Here is an 18,515-nt window from a genome sequence, read left to right as displayed (position 1 = left end):
TTAGATGGAGATGAATGACATGTATAGCAGCATGCGGTGAGGAACTTTATTCTGTTTATGTCATAATATATCATACAGCTAGACCTATAACGAAAAGACATGTCCAAGCAATAGCCTACGACGTCATATCCGGGAGATAAGTCAGTAAATTTGAGTAAAATCACAGGCTTGAGTAAAAAACACAAGTCCCCAGTGAGTACTAATCCCGTGCGAATAGGGTTTTTCTGTAAGTCACATTTAGGACATACACAGGCAGCGCACTCTTTTCTGTCTTGTCGCGCATGATTGATTTAAAAGCATTTGCACAAATAAGAGCGGGATCATGTAACATTAGCCAAATGATGACAAAAATTAACAGATGCTGCATTAATTGCGTTAATAGCCCTAATTTGTTTAGGCTATTTTATATAAAATCGCAGCATTTTGCGTCATATAATCGCATAGGCTTGACATCACGATTACGATTGCGATTACGATTTCGGGAATCGAAAAATCATATTCATGGATGAGGTTAATTTTTTTTTGTATAATGAAATGCTTTTTGTGGCGAGGGTGGTGTGGTTCAGCGCGGTCTGTAATGGGAGAGAGAAGAGACGAGCGGGAAGTGGGTCAAGTGCAAATGACGAACACCTGTGTCTTTTTGCAGTGATCGGCGTGGAGAGACCGCTTATAAGCCGCGCGCTGGAACGAGAGAGAGACTGGAGAGAAAATTTGACGCAGAGAAAGAAAACCGGTGTATCCGAGCTCTCATTTTTGAACTGTTTTGTGCCGTCGCGGTTGCCACGGTGAATGCGCGTTGTGTGCGACTTTTGTTTGTTTTGTTTTATTTTAATAAAGTACGAGTCCCAGTCACGCAGACCCGTCTACTTCCTTCATGACTCTTGAACCTCATCACACTTTTATTTCATTAAAATGAATTAACCGCAAGAAAAGTAAAGTTTAATACTAAATTGGTTATCATAGATGTTACTGTATGTCGAATTCATTATTGTGATAACGCTGTGCAGTTTTAGGTGTTCTAAACAATTGTTGTAAAAGTACATTCGAACATACCCACATCATTTGCCAAAATACTGATTAATCTTTATGTATAACACATGCTATATTTATTTACATGGCCATAAACATCAGACGTGATAAACAATGTCAATAAACTAAACACAAATCTAAAGCAATAATACTTCCCTTACATAAACATAACTATTAACGAATGCTACATTTGTAAAATATAAAATTAAGCATGCTTTGTCGACAGAACCAGCTGCAATCGGTAAAGAATAACTGTGTTCCGTAACGACTGCACGAAACAAGCTAACGTTTGTAGCTTGATAGACGCTACAACTACAACTTCCGCATTTGTCAAGGACTCCACGCAGTACTAGCGGAAATCGAGGGTAACTCGGATATGACGCAATTGACTGGCGACTCCCAGCTCCCCCCTGCTGTAACACCCCGTTTCCTTGGTTAGAATCACAATCTTCTCATGATTTAAAAATAGTTGGAAACATTTGGGATATTGTAAGAAATCCACTTAACAAAATATATAACACTGGCCTTGAGATTATGGGATATTTTAATGCAAAATTCTTACATATTGTAGCTTTAAGTAAGGTTTTTATGATACCAAAATGTTTTATACCATTGAATATTCATAATGAGCAGCGACTTCAGGCGAGATGAGCAGCGACTTCAGGCGAGATGAGCAGCGACTTCAGGCGAGATGAGCAGCGACTTCAGGCGAGATGAGCAGCGACTTCACGCGAGATGAGCAGCGACTTCACGCGAGATGAGCAGCGACTTCAGGCGAGATGAGCGGCGACTTCAGGCGAGATGAGCGGCGACTTCAGGCGAGATGAGCGGCGACTTCAGGCGAGATGAGCGGCGACTTCAGGCGAGATGAGCGGCGACTTCAGGCGAGATGAGCAGCGACTTCAGGCGAGATGAGCAGCGACTTCACGCGAGATGAGCAACGACTTCAGGCGAGATGAGCAGCGACTTCAAGCGAGATGAGCAGCGACTTCAGGCGAGATGAGCAGCGACTTCACGCGAGATGAGCAGCGACTTCACGCGAGATGAGCAGCGACTTCAGGCGAGATGAGCAGCGACTTCAGGCGAGATGAGCAGCGACTTCAGGCGAGATGAGCAGCGACTTCAGGCGAGATGAGCAGCGACTTCAGGCGAGATGAGCAGCGACTTCACGCGAGATGAGCAGCGACTTCAGGCGAGATGAGCAGCGACTTCAGGCGAGATGAGCGGCGACTTCACGCGAGATGAGCAGCGACTTCAGGCGAGATGAGCAGCGACTTCAGGCGAAATGAGCAGCGACTTCACGCGAGATGAGCAGCGACTTCAGGCGAGATGAGCAGCGACTTCAGGCGAGATGAGCAGCGACTTCAGGCGAGATGAGCAGCGACTTCACGCGAGATGAGCAGCGACTTCAGGCGAGATGAGCAGCGACTTCAGGCGAAATGAGCAGCGACTTCAGGCGAGATGAGCAGCGACTTCAGGCGAGATGAGCAGCGACTTCAGGCGAGATGAGCAGCGACTTCAGGCGAGATGAGCAGCGACTTCAGGCGAGATGAGCAGCGACTTCACGCGAAATGAGCAGCGACTTCAGGCGAGATGAGCAGCGACTTCAGGCGAGATGAGCAGCGACTTCAGGCGAGATGAGCAGCGACTTCACGCGAAATGAGCAGCGACTTCAGGCGAGATGAGCAGCGACTTCAGGCGAGATGAGCGGCGACTTCACGCGAGATGAGCGGCGACTTCAGGCGAGATGAGCAGCGACTTCAGGCGAAATGAGCAGCGACTTCACGCGAGATGAGCAGCGACTTCAGGCGAGATGAGCAGCGACTTCAGGCGAGATGAGCAGCGACTTCAGGCGAGATGAGCAGCGACTTCACGCGAAATGAGCAGCGACTTCAGGCGAGATGAGCAGCGACTTCAGGCGAAATGAGCAGCGACTTCAGGCGAGATGAGCAGCGACTTCAGGCGAGATGAGCAGCGACTTCAGGCGAGATGAGCAGCGACTTCAGGCGAGATGAGCAGCGACTTCAGGCGAGATGAGCAGCGACTTCACGCGAAATGAGCAGCGACTTCAGGCGAGATGAGCAGCGACTTCAGGCGAAATGAGCAGCGACTTCACGCGAAATGAGCAGCGACTTCAGGCGAGATGAGCAGCGACTTCACGCGAAATGAGCAGCGACTTCACGCGATATGAGCAGCGACTTCAGGCGAGATGAGCAGCGACTTCAGGCGAGATGAGCAGCGACTTCAGGCGAGATGAGCAGCGACTTCAGGCGAGATGAGCAGCGACTTCAGGCGAGATGAGCAGCGACTTCACGCGAAATGAGCAGCGACTTCAGGCGAGATGAGCAGCGACTTCAGGCGAGATGAGCAGCAACTTCAGGCGAGATGAGCAGCGACTTCACGCGAGATGAGCAGCGACTTCACGCGAGATGAGCAACGACTTCAGGCGAGATGAGCAGCGAGATGAGCAGCGACTTCAGGCGAGGTGAGCAGCGAGATGAGCAGCGACTTCAGGCGAGATGAGCAGCGACTTCAGGCGAGATGAGCAGCGACTTCAGGCGAGATGAGCAGCGACTTCAGGCGAGATGAGCTGCGACTTCAGGCGAGATGAGCAGCGACTTCAGGCGAGATGAGCAACGACTTCAGGCGAGATGAGCTGCGACTTCAGGCGAGATGAGCAGCGACTTCAGGCGAGATGAGCAGCGACTTCACGCGAAATGAGCAGCGACTTCAGGCGAGATGAGCAGCGACTTCACGCGAGATGAGCAGCGACTTCAGGCGAGATGAGCAGCGACTTCACGCGAAATGAGCAGCGACTTCAGGCGAGATGAGCAGCGACTTCAGGCGAGATGAGCATCATCTCATGCATTGATGTGAAGAACTGGTTTGTAGAAAATACCTATCTTATCATTTTGGATGGACAAAAACGTTGACATATCTTTTCTTTCATCTATCTTTCTGAGTACAGTAGTTTTGAGGTACATTTATAAACACTGCAGTCAGATTCAATGCATTTGGATTCATGAAAGTCTGTCTTTGTACACACAGCTACTGTGGCAATGGCACAAGTTCAAGTGATGTTTGACTATCTTTGTCAGTTTGACAGTTTTACACATACTGTATGCTATGTCTATATTGTTCTTACTGAAGTTTGATTTTTACATTTCTCAGAAAGCCAATGAATCAAAGAACTAAGCAGAAACTGGGATGTGGGAGGCGGGACCTGATGAATCTGATGATGGATATGACAGCTGGAAAAAAAATAATGATAATAAGAAAAAATACTGAGAACATGTCATTTGGTTACTAATTATACTGACAGCTTTTTATTGATAAATAAATAAATAAATTAACAACTCTAATGAATTCCAATCGTTTTATCAGAGTTTCTCTGAAACCTTGAAAAAAATCAATGCTTTTTTAAAATATTACAGAGATAGTTATACATTACATTTTTATATATTACAATGGTATTCAGTAGAGAATGAGGTTGTCATGTAGCTAGAAAATACTAGGTAAATCATTGAGTTCTCCAATTCCACATCTAATGCAAACATGCCATACATTGATGAATTTAGAGAAATGCCCTTTGATTTACAGATTAAACTAATCATAAAAAGAACATGAAAATATAATTGTTAATGGAGTTTTTTTCATAATAGATTACAAATGACAGAAAATACTTGTATGACTAGGCATGGTTCAGCCTGTTCTGAAGTTATAGAAGCTGAGATTCATTGTATTGTCGTTTCAATGTCTAGTTTACATACGAGTCCTTCATTTGAGCAACATTCAGACCTGTCTGAATCAGTTATTGTGGGATTATGGTCAATCAAACCACGGAGCCAGAAGTGACACAGCAACTAGAACTACAGCGGTCAACACACTGATCTTGCTGCTGACTCCAGCTGATGAAAATACTGCATAACAAAGAAAGAAGAGCAAAACAAACAAAATGTATTCAATATTTATCATTCACTGCCAATGTGGAATTTATCTAAAGCACATTTTATTTACATGACGGTATTAATCAAAGTATAAAGAATAATATGAAATTAAAATGCAAACTTTTACCTGTGCCATTTATCACAATTTCATGTGTGAAGATCTGGAAGGGTAACAAGTTGTTTTTGGCTGCTCGAACTATAGTGTTCACTATCTGATTGTTATTGGGTAGAGCGGTGTTCGCTGCAAATGTAAGATCCATGGAGTTTCGGATCGTGGGGACACTCATTTTTACACTGGCATCACTGGAGAGAGTTTTAAAGCCAAATTCATTGATTAAAACTGAATGCTAAATGTCAAAAGTTGTATTCAAGAACACACAAGCATACACACATATGCATACCTGAATTTTGTTACGGTTAATATGCTGAATGATGCTGGGTAATCAGCAAAGAAATAAGGTTCAAGCTGCAAAACAAGAGTCGTTTCAACAAAATTCGTTTTATTTTATAGAAAAAAAAATGTTACCTAAAATTCTTAAATAGACACTTCACACTTACCCCTGTTTTTATCATCGTAGCCCTGTTCTTAAATTCAGTTGAACTTTTACTTGAAAGAGCAGCCACAAAGGTCCCATCAGTCAGGATTGTCACTGGAATTATCTGCGGTGATTCTACAAAGGATTAAAAAGTACAAAACAGTGTATCAGGTGGATTTTTGAAGAGATGTTAACATTGAAGAACTCACATTTCAGGTCAACTGTAATTGACTAATAACTTACTGATAACGGCAATAGAGGTCACATCAACAGTAAGGTTAAAGCCTGAGTTTGGGTTTGTAGCTGCTGCTTGTAGAGTCTGCACTATTTCACTGTTGCTGGGGATGGGTTCATTGGAGGTTTGGTCAAACACTAATTCAAGCTCTGCCTCTACATTTTGTTCTGCCCGAGTTTTGCTAACAGATCTGAAAGGAACCACATACCGTTTACATCTGGCATTGTGGAAGACATGAGGATTTTGTATTTTATATATTTTGTCTTTTATATGTTCAGTAAAAAAAATGAAAAGAAACCCACCTGAAAGCAATCACAACAACTCTGATGAAGAGAGGTCCATACTTCAGTTTATACACTTTGTTACACTGTGGAAGAGTCAGATTAGGCAATTTTATTAAATATTGTGTCATAATAAAATAATGTATATATAAGAATCAAATAAAACGTGCATTGATCATGTAACATTTTCCCCTGGATAAGAACATGTGAGAAGGGAGACTTGCCACCAAAAGATCACAACCAAGTGAGATACTTGGTTTAATTTGATTTAAAGATGAAAACCAAAAAAGCAAACATGAAAGCAAAAAGAATAAGTTAACTCATAATAAGTAATAACTCACCTCAGTTTCAACTTTTTCTGCTAGGACCTTAAATGCCACGCTTGCCGTGTTTCCTAGATCTGAAGTGAAAACTACTAAAATTATCATCTCTATGGTTACAACTGGTGGAGGGCGTGTTTGAACTGCTGTTGTAGTGGTGGTCGTGGTTGTTGTTGTTGGTGTTGTTTTTCTTGTGGTTGTTGGTGGTGGTGTTGTTGTTGTTGGTGGTGTTTTTCTTGTGGTTGTTGTTGTTGGTGGTGTTGTGGTTGTTGGTGTTGTTTTTGTTCTTGTTGGTGGTGGTGTTGTCGTTGTTGTTGTTGGTGGTGCTTTTCTTGTGGTTGTTTTTGTTGTTGTTGGTGGTGTTGTGGTTGTTGTTGTTGGTGGTGTTGTTTTTGTTGTTGGTGGTGGTGTTGTGGTTGTTGTTGTTGGTGGTGTTGTTTTTGTTGTTGGTGGTGGTGTTGTGGTTGTTGTTGTTGGTGGTGTTGTTTTTGTTGTTGGTGGTGGTGTTGTGGTTGTTGTTGTTGGTGGTGTTGTGGTTGTTGGTGGTGTTGTGGTTGGTGGTGTTGTGGTTGTTGTTGTTGGTGGTGTTGTGGTTGTTGGTGGTGTTGTGGTTGTTGTGGTTGGTGGTGTTGTGGCTGTTGTTGGTGTTGTGGTTGTTGTTGGTGGTGTTGTGGTTGGTGGTGTTGTGGCTGTTGTTGTTGTTGTTGGTGGTGTTGTGGTTGGTGGTGTTGTGGCTGTTGTTGTTGTTGTTGTTGTTGTTGGTGGTTTTGTGGTTGGTGGTGTTGTGGCTGTTGTTGTTGTTGTGGTTGTGGTTGGTGGTGTTGTGGTTGTTGTTGGTGGTGTTGTGGTTGTGGCCTTTGTTGGTGTTGTGGTTGTTGGTGGTGTTGTGGATGTTGTTGGTGGTGATGTCGTCGTTGTTTGATTGTTGGTCAATCTGACTGTGACTGTAGTTGTGAGCGGTGCTGTTGTTTTAAGTAATGGCTTGGTTGTTGTGTTGGTGAGTTGGTTTGGTACATTAGATGAGGTTATAGTTGTAGACTGGGTTGCAGTTGTAGTTCCAAGTGTAGTTATTACCTGGTTTGTAGTTGTTGTGGGTGTTGGCTGGGAATAAGCTATTGTCTGTGTTGTCGTTTGAAGTGTAGGCTGAGTTGCAGTCGTTGTAGGTTGGATTGTAGTAGCTTTAGGTAGTGCAGTAGGTGGAATCATAGGCTGGTCCAGAGTTGTATCAGGGGATGAAGATGAAGCATTTATTGTAGTTTGGGTTGCAGCAGATTTAAGCTGGGTTGTATCGATTGAAATTAGTTTTTTAGTTATCTGCTGGCTTGTAAATATAGACTGGAATATAGTTGTTGTAGATATGGGATATAGTGGTTGGGATGTGGCTGTGGTTGGGACTGTATTTTTAGGCTGAAAAGTAGTTTCAGCTGTAGACTGGGTTGTAATTGTTGTGGGTTGGATTGAATGAGTTACAGGTTGGCTTGAAGTTGTAGATTTGTCTGTAGATTTAAATGTAGCTTGAATTGTACTGGTAGGTTGGGGTACATTTGTTGTTTGTTGGGTAGTAGTCGTAAGTTTTAAAGGGGTTAATATTGTCTGTTGGGTTGCAATTGTTGGCTGTTTACTTGTAGTTGTCACAGGGTTTGATGTCATTGTTGACTTGATTGAAGTTGAGATTGCTTGGGTTGTAGTATTGGTCTGGATTGCAGAAGTTGCAGATTTGGTTGTAGGTATATTTGTAACTTGAGTTGTACTCTGAGGTTGGGTTAATTTTGTCAGCTGGATTGAAGTTTTAGGCTCTGCTGTGGTCTGGGTTATAGCCATAGTTATTGGTTTGATTGCAGTTTGTGTAGGTTGTGAAGTAGTCACAGAATGGGCTGTGTTTGTTGGCTGGGCAGTTGTTGAGAATGTTGGCTGGGTTGTAGCTGTAGTAAGCTTTGACGTAATTGTTGATTGGATATTAGTTATAGATTGGATTGCAGTTTGTGTAGTTTGCGAAGTAGTTATGGTCTTGGCAGTTGTTGAGAACGTGGGCTCGGTTGTAACTGTTGCAAGCTGTGATGTAGTTATTGTTGACTGGGCCCCAGTTAAAGGTTGGATTTCAGGTTGTGTAGTTTGTAAAATGGTTACAGTCTGGACTGTAGGCTGGGGAGATGTTGAGAATGTCGGCTCAGTTGTAGCTGTTGCAAGCTGTGATGTAGTTATTGTTGACTGGGCCCCGGTTATAGGTTGGATTTCCGGTTGTGTAGTTTGTAAAATGGTTACAGTCTGGACTGTAGGCTGGGCAGATGTTGAGAATGTAGCCTGGGTTGTAGCTGTTGCTAGTTGTGATGTAGTCATTGTTGACTGGACCTCCGTTATAGGTTGGATTTCAGTTTGTGTGGATTGTGAAATAGTTGCTGTCTGGGCTGTATTTGTAGGCTGAGCAGTTGTTGAGAGTCTAGGCTCGGTTGTAGCCTGGGTTGTAGCTGTTGCTCGGTGTGATGTAGTCATTGTTGATAGAGTCTCAGTTGTAGGTTGCATTTCAGTTTGTTGTGAAGTTGTTAATGACTGGATCACAGTTGTTACAGGTTGAAATATAGTTGTTGTGAGGGTTGTAGTCTGGATGTTTTTTGTATCCTGGAGTGGGGTAACTGTAGGCTGGCTTGTTATTGGTTCGGTTGTAGTGGGTGTAATGGTTGTTATGTAAGGTTTGGTTGAAGTTGTAGCATCATTTGTTGGCCAGACTGATGTTTTTTATTGTAAATTTGATAATTGTTTGTATTGTAGATTGAATTATAGTTGACAAAAACAACAGAGAAGTGATATTAGTCTCAAATATTGTCTCCATAAAAATTCAATTCAATGATAATTTACTTTTTTTTGTTATTTCGACTGATTTACTTACCATCCACACTGGTTATATTAAATGTAGTTTTTGCATTCATGATAACTTGTGTGATATTATTATTGTAATCATCAGGGAGCATGTCCATCATTATGAATTTCAAATTCATGTCTGTGATTACTGATCCAGAACTACACATAAAAAGAGAGCAAAGTCTTATGTTAAAGGTTGTCAAATAGTGTGTAAGTTTCAAAATGAGCCTTTAGTTAATGTAATTAGATCCATAAGCATGTTGCTTGTTGTATGTATATTTATTTCATAAGTTTAAAAGCATAGCAGGTGCCGTGATCAAAACCACGATTTATTAAACAAGCACAGATTTTTGCATAGAGATAGAAATGGACTAGGTATTCTGGAGATTACACAAATCAAGAAATTCAGAAATACTCACCGGAACCGAATAACTGTCAGTCCGAGAAACGAGGTAAATGCTTTTTTAAAGATTGGCTCAAACTGTAGGAAAGATACAAAGGCATGTTAAACATTAAGTTATAAAGTTTAAAACAGAAAAAATCCAGCACATAAAGAGTTATGGTGGTAGTGAAAATGTTGTTGTATTAACTGTAACAATTATTTCAGTTTTAGTGCAGTGCACTTAAGCATTTTTTTGATGTTCTTTCTATTCTGTGTACTTTGTCTTGACTAAGCAACATCTTAAATAAAAAGGTATGTGAAAGGTTTCTACACAGCATACTTCATTTTTGACTCTTTGTTCTCGATTTGTAAACTGAGGGGAAGTTGAGTCCAGCAGTGCAAGATCAAACGTTTCATCACTGGTAAATCTGACAAGCACCGTAGTTGTAAGTAGTGTAGGCGTTGTTGCAGTTTTAGTGAGTTCCACTACAGTTGTTAGTGGTTGTGTTGTAGATTTTGGTGCTGTTTTAAAGGATGAATAAATGGATATTAGTCTAAATCACAGCAAATACATAACTTCTTTAAAAACCAAGTCACCTGAATGAAACACAGGTTATGTTTAAATAATGAAAACCTAATTTTATGACTTTAACAGAGGACTGTCCATTCTCTCCAGTAGAATGCCAAATAAATAATTTACAAACTAATTTTTCAACTGGAAAAATGTCAATGACCTTAGCAAACATTTTGCATTGTCATGTATCACACAAAATACAATGTGTGTTTGTCTAACTTACAAAAGAGGGTACTTTCATGCGAGACAGTGGTTGCACTGGTAGGTGAGCTGTCAGTGGTAGTATCTACTGATGTCATCGATCCTTCTGTATTTGCTGTAGTCCTGGATGTGGTTACCTCAGGTTGTGTGAGTGTGACTCTTTTAGATATTTCTTGTGTGAATTGTGTCGTGGATCCCAGCGCATTTTCAGTTGTTGGTAACGCAGGGAAATCTATAGTTGTTTCTTTTATGGTGGACCCAGTATTAATTCCTGTGGTTGACTGTGGTGTTGTGGTAATTGATTGATCGGTAACTCTTGTAGTTATTAGTTCAGTTTCCTCTGAATGTTTCTCTGTTGTAAGTGCTGTTGATATCTCTGTGACACTTGTAGATATGTCTGATGTGAATGCTGTTGTCAATTCCAGTGCCTTATCAGTGGTTATTTTGTCAGTAAAGTGTACAGTTGTTTCTTTTAATGTTGACACATTTATAATTACTGTGGTTGATTGTGGTGTTGTAGTTGATTCCGTTTCCTCAGTTGAATCTTCCTCTGATGAATCTGTTGTAAATGGTGTTGATATTTCGGTGACACTTGTAGATATGTCTGATGTGAATGATGTTATCGGTTCCAGTGTCTCATCAGTAGTTATTTCACCAGTGAAGTCTATAGTTGTTTCTTCTAAGGTGAATCCAGCTGTAACTCTTGTGGTTAATTGTGGTTTTGTGGTTGCAGTTGATTCATCAGGTACTCCAATAGTTGACGGTTCAGTTTCCTCAGTTGAATCTTCCTCTGATGAATCTGTTGTAAATGCTGTTGATATCTCTGTGACACTTGTAGATATGTCTGATGTGAATGCTGTTGATATCTCTGTGACACTTGTAGATATGTCTGATGTGAATGCTGTTGTCGGTTCCTGTGTCTCATCAGTAGTTATTTTGTCAGTAAAGTGTACAGTTGTTTCTTTTAATGTTGATTCATTTATAATTACAGTGGTTGATTGTGGTGTTGAAGTTGATTCAGTTTCCTCAGTTGAATCTTCCTCTGATGAATCTGTTGTAAATGCTGTTAATATCTCTGTTACACTTGTAGATATGTCCGATGTGAATGATGTTATCGGTTCCAGAGTCTCATCAGTGAAGTCTATAGTTGTTTCTTCTAAGGTGAATCCAGCTGTAACTCTTGTGGTTGATTGGGGTTTTGTGGTTGGAGTTGATTCATCAGTTACTCCAATAGTTGACGGTTCAGTTTCCTCAGTTGAATCTTCCTCTGATGAATCTGTTGTAAATGCTGTTAATATCTCTGTTACACTTGTAGATATGTCTGATGTGAATGATGTTATCGGTTCCAGAGTCTCATCAGTGAAGTCTATAGTTGTTTCTTCTAAGGTGAATCCAGCTGTAACTCTTGTGGTTGATTGGGGTTTTGTGGTTGCAGTTGATTCATCAGTTACTCCAATAGTTGACGGTTCAGTTTCCTCAGTTGAATCTTCCTCTGATGAATCTGTTGTAAATGCTGTTGATTTTCCGGTGACACTTGTAGATATGTCCGATGTGAATGATGTTATCGGTTCCAGAGTCTCATCAGTGAAGTCTATAGTTGTTTCTTCTAAGGTGAATCCAGTTGTAACTCTTGTGGTTGATTGTGGTTTTGTGGTTGCAGTTGATTCATCAGTTACTCCAATAGTTGACGGTTCAGTTTCCTCAGTTGAATCTTCCTCTGATGAATCTGTTGTAAATGCTGTTAATATCTCTGTTACACTTGTAGATATGTCTGATGTGAATGATGTTATCGGTTCCACAGTCTCATCAGTGAAGTCTATAGTTGTTTCTTCTAAGGTGAATCCAGCTGTAACTCTTGTGGTTGATTGTGGTTTTGTGGTTGCAGTTGATTCATAAGTTACTCCAATAGTTGACGGTTCAGTTTCCTCAGTTGAATCTTCCTCTGATGAATCTGTTGTAAATGCTGTTGATATCTCTGATGTGAATGATGTTATCGGTTTCAGTGTCTCATCAGTAGTTATTTCACCAGTGAAGTCTATAGTTGTTTCTTCTAAGGTGAATCCAGCTGTAACTCTTGTGGTTGATTGGGGTTTTGTGGTTGCAGTTGATTCATCAGTTACTCCAATAGTTGACGGTTCAGTTTCCTCAGTTGAATCTTCCTCTGATGAATCTGTTGTAAATGCTGTTGATTTTCCGGTGACACTTGTAGATATGTCCGATGTGAATGATGTTATCGGTTCCAGAGTCTCATCAGTGAAGTCTATAGTTGTTTCTTCTAAGGTGAATCCAGTTGTAACTCTTGTGGTTGATTGTGGTTTTGTGGTTGCAGTTGATTCATAAGTTACTCCAATAGTTGACGGTTCAGTTTCCTCAGTTGAATCTTCCTCTGATGAATCTGTTGTAAATGCTGTTGATATCTCTGATGTGAATGATGTTATCGGTTTCAGTGTCTCATCAGTAGTTATTTCACCAGTGAAGTCTATAGTTGTTTCTTCTAAGGTGAATCCAGCTGTAACTCTTGTGGTTGATTGGGGTTTTGTGGTTGCAGTTGATTCATCAGTTACTCCAATAGTTGACGGTTCAGTTTCCTCAGTTGAATCTTCCTCTGATGAATCTGTTGTAAATGCTGTTGATTTTCCGGTGACACTTGTAGATATGTCCGATGTGAATGATGTTATCGGTTCCAGAGTCTCATCAGTGAAGTCTAAAGTTGTTTCTTCTAAGGTGAATCCAGCTGTAACTCTTGTGGTTGATTGGGGTTTTGTGGTTGCAGTTGATTCATCAGTTACTCCAATAGTTGACGGTTCAGTTTCCTCAGTTGAATCTTCCTCTGATGAATCTGTTGTAAATGCTGTTAATATCTCTGTTACACTTGTAGATATGTCCGATGTGAATGATGTTATCGGTTCCAGAGTCTCATCAGTGAAGTCTATAGTTGTTTCTTCTAAGGTGAATCCAGTTGTAACTCTTGTGGTTGATTGTGGTTTTGTGGTTGATGTTGATTCATCAGTTACTCCAATAGTTGACGGTTCAGTTTCCTCAGTTGAATCTTCCTCTGATGAATCTGTTGTAAATGCTGTTGATTTTCCGGTGACACTTGTAGATATATCTGATGTGAATGATGTTATCGGTTCCAGAGTCTCATCAGTGAAGTCTATAGCTGTTTCTTCTAAGGTGAATCCAGTTGTAACTCTTGTGGTTGATTGTGGTTTTGTGGTTGATGTTGATTCATTAGTTACTCCAATAGTTGACGGTTCAGTTTCCTCCGTTGAATCTTCCTCTGATGAATCTGTTGTAAATGCTGTTAATATCTCTGTTACACTTGTAGATATGTCCGATGTGAATGATGTTATCGGTTCCAGTGTCTCATCAGTAGTTATTTCACCAGTGAAGTCTATAGTTGTTTCTCCTAAGGTGAATCCAGTTGTAACTCTTGTGGTTGATTGGGGTTTTGTGGTTGCAGTTGATTCATCAGTTACTCCAATAGTTGACGGTTCAGTTTCCTCAGTTGAATCTTCCTCTGATGAATCTGTTGTAAATGCTGTTAATATCTCTGTTACACTTGTAGATATGTCCGATGTGAATGATGTTATCGGTTCCAATGTCTCATCAGTAGTTATTTCACCAGTGAAGTCTATAGTTGTTTCTTCTAAGGTGAATCCAGTTGTAACTCTTGTGGTTGATTGGGGTTTTGTGGTTGCAGTTGATTCATCAGTTACTCCAATAGTTGACGGTTCAGTTTCCTCAGTTGAATCTTCCTCTGATGAATCTGTTGTAAATGCTGTTAATATCTCTGTTACACTTGTAGATATGTCCGATGTGAATGATGTTATCGGTTCCAGAGTCTCATCAGTGAAGTCTATAGTTGTTTCTTCTAAGGTGAATCCAGCTGTAACTCTTGTGGTTGATTGGGGTTTTGTGGTTGCAGTTGATTCATCAGTTACTCCAATAGTTGACGGTTCAGTTTCCTCAGTTGAATCTTCCTCTGATGAATCTGTTGTAAATGCTGTTAATATCTCTGTTACACTTGTAGATATGTCCGATGTGAATGATGTTATCGGTTCCAGTGTCTCATCAGTAGTTATTTCACCAGTGAAGTCTATAGTTGTTTCTTCTAAGGTGAATCCAGTTGTAACTCTTGTGGTTGATTGGGGTTTTGTGGTTGCAGTTGATTCATCAGTTACTCCAATAGTTGACGGTTCAGTTTCCTCAGTTGAATCTTCCTCTGATGAATCTGTTGTAAATGCTGTTAATATCTCTGTTACACTTGTAGATATGTCCGATGTGAATGATGTTATCGGTTCCAGTGTCTCATCAGTAGTTATTTCACCAGTGAAGTCTATAGTTGTTTCTTCTAAGGTGAATCCAGTTGTAACTCTTGTGGTTGATTGGGGTTTTGTGGTTGCAGTTGATTCATCAGTTACTCCAATAGTTGACGGTTCAGTTTCCTCAGTTGAATCTTCCTCTGATGAATCTGTTGTAAATGCTGTTGATATCTCTGTTACACTTGTAGATATGTCTGAGGGGAATGCTGTTACCGGTTCCAGTGTCTCATCAGTAAATGAAACTCCAATAGTTGATATTTTAGTCTCATCTGATGAATCAAGTGTAAATTCTGTTGCTGGTTCATCTGTAATATCTGTGGCTGACGCATCTGTGAAATCTGTTGGTGATTTGTCAGTAATTTCTGTTGTAAATTGTGGTATCTCTGTTGAATGATCTGTAGGATCTTTGGTAGGGTTATCCAACAAAGATGTTGAAAAATCTTCCATTGTTATCATTTGGGTCAAGTCATCATTGGTTGATTCATCTGTAAACAATGTGAATATTTTTTTTTAGTAAATTCTTTCCTGGGTAGCTGAAGCAATTGTTTATGATGAAGTGAACTTACCTGTTAAACCGGTTATAGATTCAGCAGTTTTACTTGTAATTGATTCCATGGTTATTTCTGTGGGCAATTCATCATCAATTGTGTTTGTCGTAGAATCATTTGTAATGTGAAGAACTGATTCTGTTGTGAAGTCATCCGTTGAGTCTGTGGCTTCTGCGACATCAGTTGTTTGCTGAGCTCTGATTACTGTATGTGCTATTAAAAAAGACCAAATGTAAGATAAAGTGCATATATTACAAAAACAGAAGTATATGAGTAAAAACAATGGGATGAACAATATGAAACTCAATATTAATGTGAAAGGACATGAACTTACCTGTTAACATAAAAATTGTGATCATCAATGATGTTCTCCACATCATGATAGCTGTCAGAATTTAATTAAACACAACATATGATAGATAAATGAAGGTATCATAAAATAGATGTAATATAACGTTTTTTGCCCTATAAATTTATTGCCCAGAATGTGGAATCTTCCATCTGAAACACCAGGTCATGGAGCTCTTGTCTACTGAGCTGAGTTGAATGAGGTGTGTTGGATCAGAGAATGACTCTATGAAAAGTTTTGAGACCCATTATCATCCCATTCTCCAATACTCAGGGATTAAAGTTCTGAGTTGCTACGATGGATTTCCATTAATTGCAGCGAGTCTACGACGGTTTCCGTCAATTGCGGGGTTCCCACCTGTCCTTATGTCTTAAATTCACTTTTCATAATTTTAAGGCCGTAAATATGATTACATTTCTCAAATAGTGTAATAAATGTCTTAATTTCAGTTTGAATAGGTCTTGAATTAAGGAAAGATGAGGTGTATTCACCCTTCGAGGGATGTGATCAAAGCCTGGAGTGGAGCGGGAGCACGTTCCTCTCTGCACTTCTGTCAGCATTCTAATCATTCCAAAGTCCACTCCGGGTTTTCCATCCCGGCTTACGGAAAAACTGCTCCGTATTCATTCTATTTTAAAAGTTATTCTAATATGTTTATTTTTTTATATCATGTACGTCTGAATTTATAATGCTATATATAACATTTATAATACTATATGTAACGTTTTGGAAAGTATTCTACACGTTTAATAAACATAATTACACAAAAATGTCCAAATGTAGTGAACGCGTCTATAGAGAGAAGTGCACATTTTATATATATATATATATATATATATATATATATATGCACATTCTGCCTTTCCATTTTGTATAAAGTGTGTAGATAATAGAAAAGCAGTTCAAAATGTCCTTTCTTCAAATGCAAATGTTCTTTGAGTATTTCATTTGTGAAGGTAATGCGTGTACTCACTATACTCCTAATTACAAGAAGAAGAAAAAACTGCTCTTAAACTGTGTGACAGGCTGTGGCCGAGGACAATTTTTCAGTCAAAAGATTTGTTTTTGCTTTAACCCCTGCATACTGCAGTTTTATCTTAGTGTGACCGAGATACTTTGCAGTTGAGGTCTGCTGGCTGTCGAGTTCAACGGGACCCACAAACGGTCACAAATTTCATGCCACTGGGTTGGCGTTTTTGAATAATTTAAACAAATATTATTACAGATAAAATGTTGTGCTCAATTTGCACTTCCATTTTGTGCGTCTGGTTCTGCTTGCTTTGAGAGTTGAAATTTTTTACTTGTCTGGTTGAGTTTCATATTCATGGCTTCTGGGTTTCAAGTTAAGGCAAGACACTACAGGTAAAACCAATAACGTTAGATTTTTTAGTTTTTTGTTGAGCTATTCATTGTACTTCCATAATATGTCGTCTTTCAGACTAGAAAGAAAACATTTGAAATTCACATTTAAGTGTTTTTTTTTTTACTCTAAAGATATGCATTGTAATTAAAATCACACAAATAAATAAAGGCTAAAGAAAAGTTTTTTTCTCCACTTCATCAGCACTTACATACACCAAACTTTACAATTTTATTCCCATCTATATTCTGCAGGTTTTTACTGAGGGGTTTGTTCATATACCATTCACATTTTACTGAACTATTTATTCCTAAAAACATGTTGAAAATGGCAATTTTTCCCGGCTGTTCAGAGTATTTTCTGATTTATGGATTATTAAAAACAGATATCCAAAAACCCCTCTGTAAAAATCTTTAACTGCACCATGTCAACACAATCAAACAAGAGTTTTAAACTTGACTTTATCCAATGGTCAGATTTATGTTCTGGAAATGTATGCAAATTTATTAATATTTAATTAGACAATTCCTCATTCACATATTTAAACAACATTTTAGAAAACTTGTAATCATTTAACAGAACTGTTTTGTGACTAGAGATTGTATATGTTGGTATAGGAATTAGTTTGTATGGCAGATTTTTTTGTGACATTTTTATTATTTATTATTCATTTATATTTTAAACTCAACTAAGCTAGTAACTGATATTTACGTTGAAAATACTATGCAAATTTTGAAATGTATTTATTTTTTTAATTTAAAAATACACATTATTGACTTTTATCTTCTGGGAAAATGTTCTTATTTCAGTAAAATGTTCTGTAGTTATAGTCCTATAAAGGCTGAAAGTGCCATCAGTAGTTTAAAGGTAAGAAAGAAAATCAAACTCACCCAATCCGTCTGATCAGTTGAACGAATGATGCTTAAACACCGGTCAGGCTGTAAGTCCCATGGCAAAGGTAAGTGCACACATGCCTTACTCAAATTCAGCTTTATTACCTCTGTTATGAGTCATATGCTGTGTCATTATCACAAGGACAATCAATTCTACAAAAGGAGGAAGATAGTTATTCAATGACAATTGGAATTCTTAAACAACATTCACAAGTTTAAGTGCTTCTTATTGTAATTTGGCTCTTAACAAATGCTCTGTTGTTACATTCCATCTTAAACAAACCAGTCTGAGATTTGTTCAATGCTGACATACTGAGACGGAAAATCTTTGAAAGCTGAGAGGAGATGGATAAGGATTTTTTTTGCAGACCAAAATTGCTTTTCTAACCTTTTGTCTGTTAACTAGTTGTTATCACTTGAATGTCTGTTTAAGTGATTTATTTTTAGGTAAATTTCACACCCTTGCAACTTTTCAGTTCACCTTTAAAGGCATTAACATGACTTTTACAAACAATCCTGATGTTTTTGCCTGTTATATTATATTATATTATAATATGTTATTATATTATTGTTCCTTGTGACTGTGTTTTGTAAAGGCTGGAATACGCTACACGACTTTTGCCTTTAGACTGTTTTTAGAATATCAAACATGTATTTTGAGACGATAAAGAACACCCGT

The 18,515-nt window shown here is 39.3% G+C and overlaps 1 protein-coding gene and 1 long non-coding RNA gene across 2 annotated transcripts in view; both read right to left on the bottom strand.

Annotated features, from left to right (window-relative positions):
- Positions 1-4,327: 4,327 nt before the first annotated feature.
- LOC143737862 (uncharacterized) overlaps positions 4,328-18,515 on the bottom strand; it is a 41,488-nt gene continuing 27,300 nt past the window's right edge. Inside the window, exons 12-22 of the mRNA XM_077229721.1 lie at positions 10,384-15,081; positions 9,927-10,108; positions 9,624-9,685; positions 9,233-9,363; positions 6,370-9,071; positions 6,050-6,114; positions 5,756-5,937; positions 5,535-5,647; positions 5,366-5,442; positions 5,104-5,270; positions 4,328-4,949 (exon numbers count right to left, since the gene is read on the bottom strand). Coding sequence (XP_077085836.1) covers positions 4,858-4,949; positions 5,104-5,270; positions 5,366-5,442; positions 5,535-5,647; positions 5,756-5,937; positions 6,050-6,114; positions 6,370-9,071; positions 9,233-9,363; positions 9,624-9,685; positions 9,927-10,108; positions 10,384-15,081 — 8,471 coding nt within the window. The 3' untranslated portion in view covers positions 4,328-4,857. The remainder of the gene's footprint in view (positions 4,950-5,103; positions 5,271-5,365; positions 5,443-5,534; positions 5,648-5,755; positions 5,938-6,049; positions 6,115-6,369; positions 9,072-9,232; positions 9,364-9,623; positions 9,686-9,926; positions 10,109-10,383; positions 15,082-18,515) is intronic.
- LOC143736449 (uncharacterized) lies at positions 15,107-17,893 on the bottom strand. The gene is made up of 4 exons (XR_013203450.1): positions 17,834-17,893; positions 15,569-15,619; positions 15,253-15,309; positions 15,107-15,171 (listed from the first exon to the last, which is right to left on the bottom strand). It is a non-coding gene; the product is annotated as an uncharacterized LOC143736449 (long non-coding RNA).

Source organism: Siphateles boraxobius, unplaced genomic scaffold, assembly GCF_051911475.1.
Source record: "Siphateles boraxobius isolate OS27281-9 unplaced genomic scaffold, OSU_SipBor_1 130, whole genome shotgun sequence".
NCBI classification, from domain to species: domain Eukaryota; kingdom Metazoa; phylum Chordata; class Actinopteri; order Cypriniformes; family Leuciscidae; genus Siphateles; species Siphateles boraxobius.
Note: the sequence above shows the minus strand (reverse complement) of the source record. Positions and strands in the feature narration are given on the sequence as shown.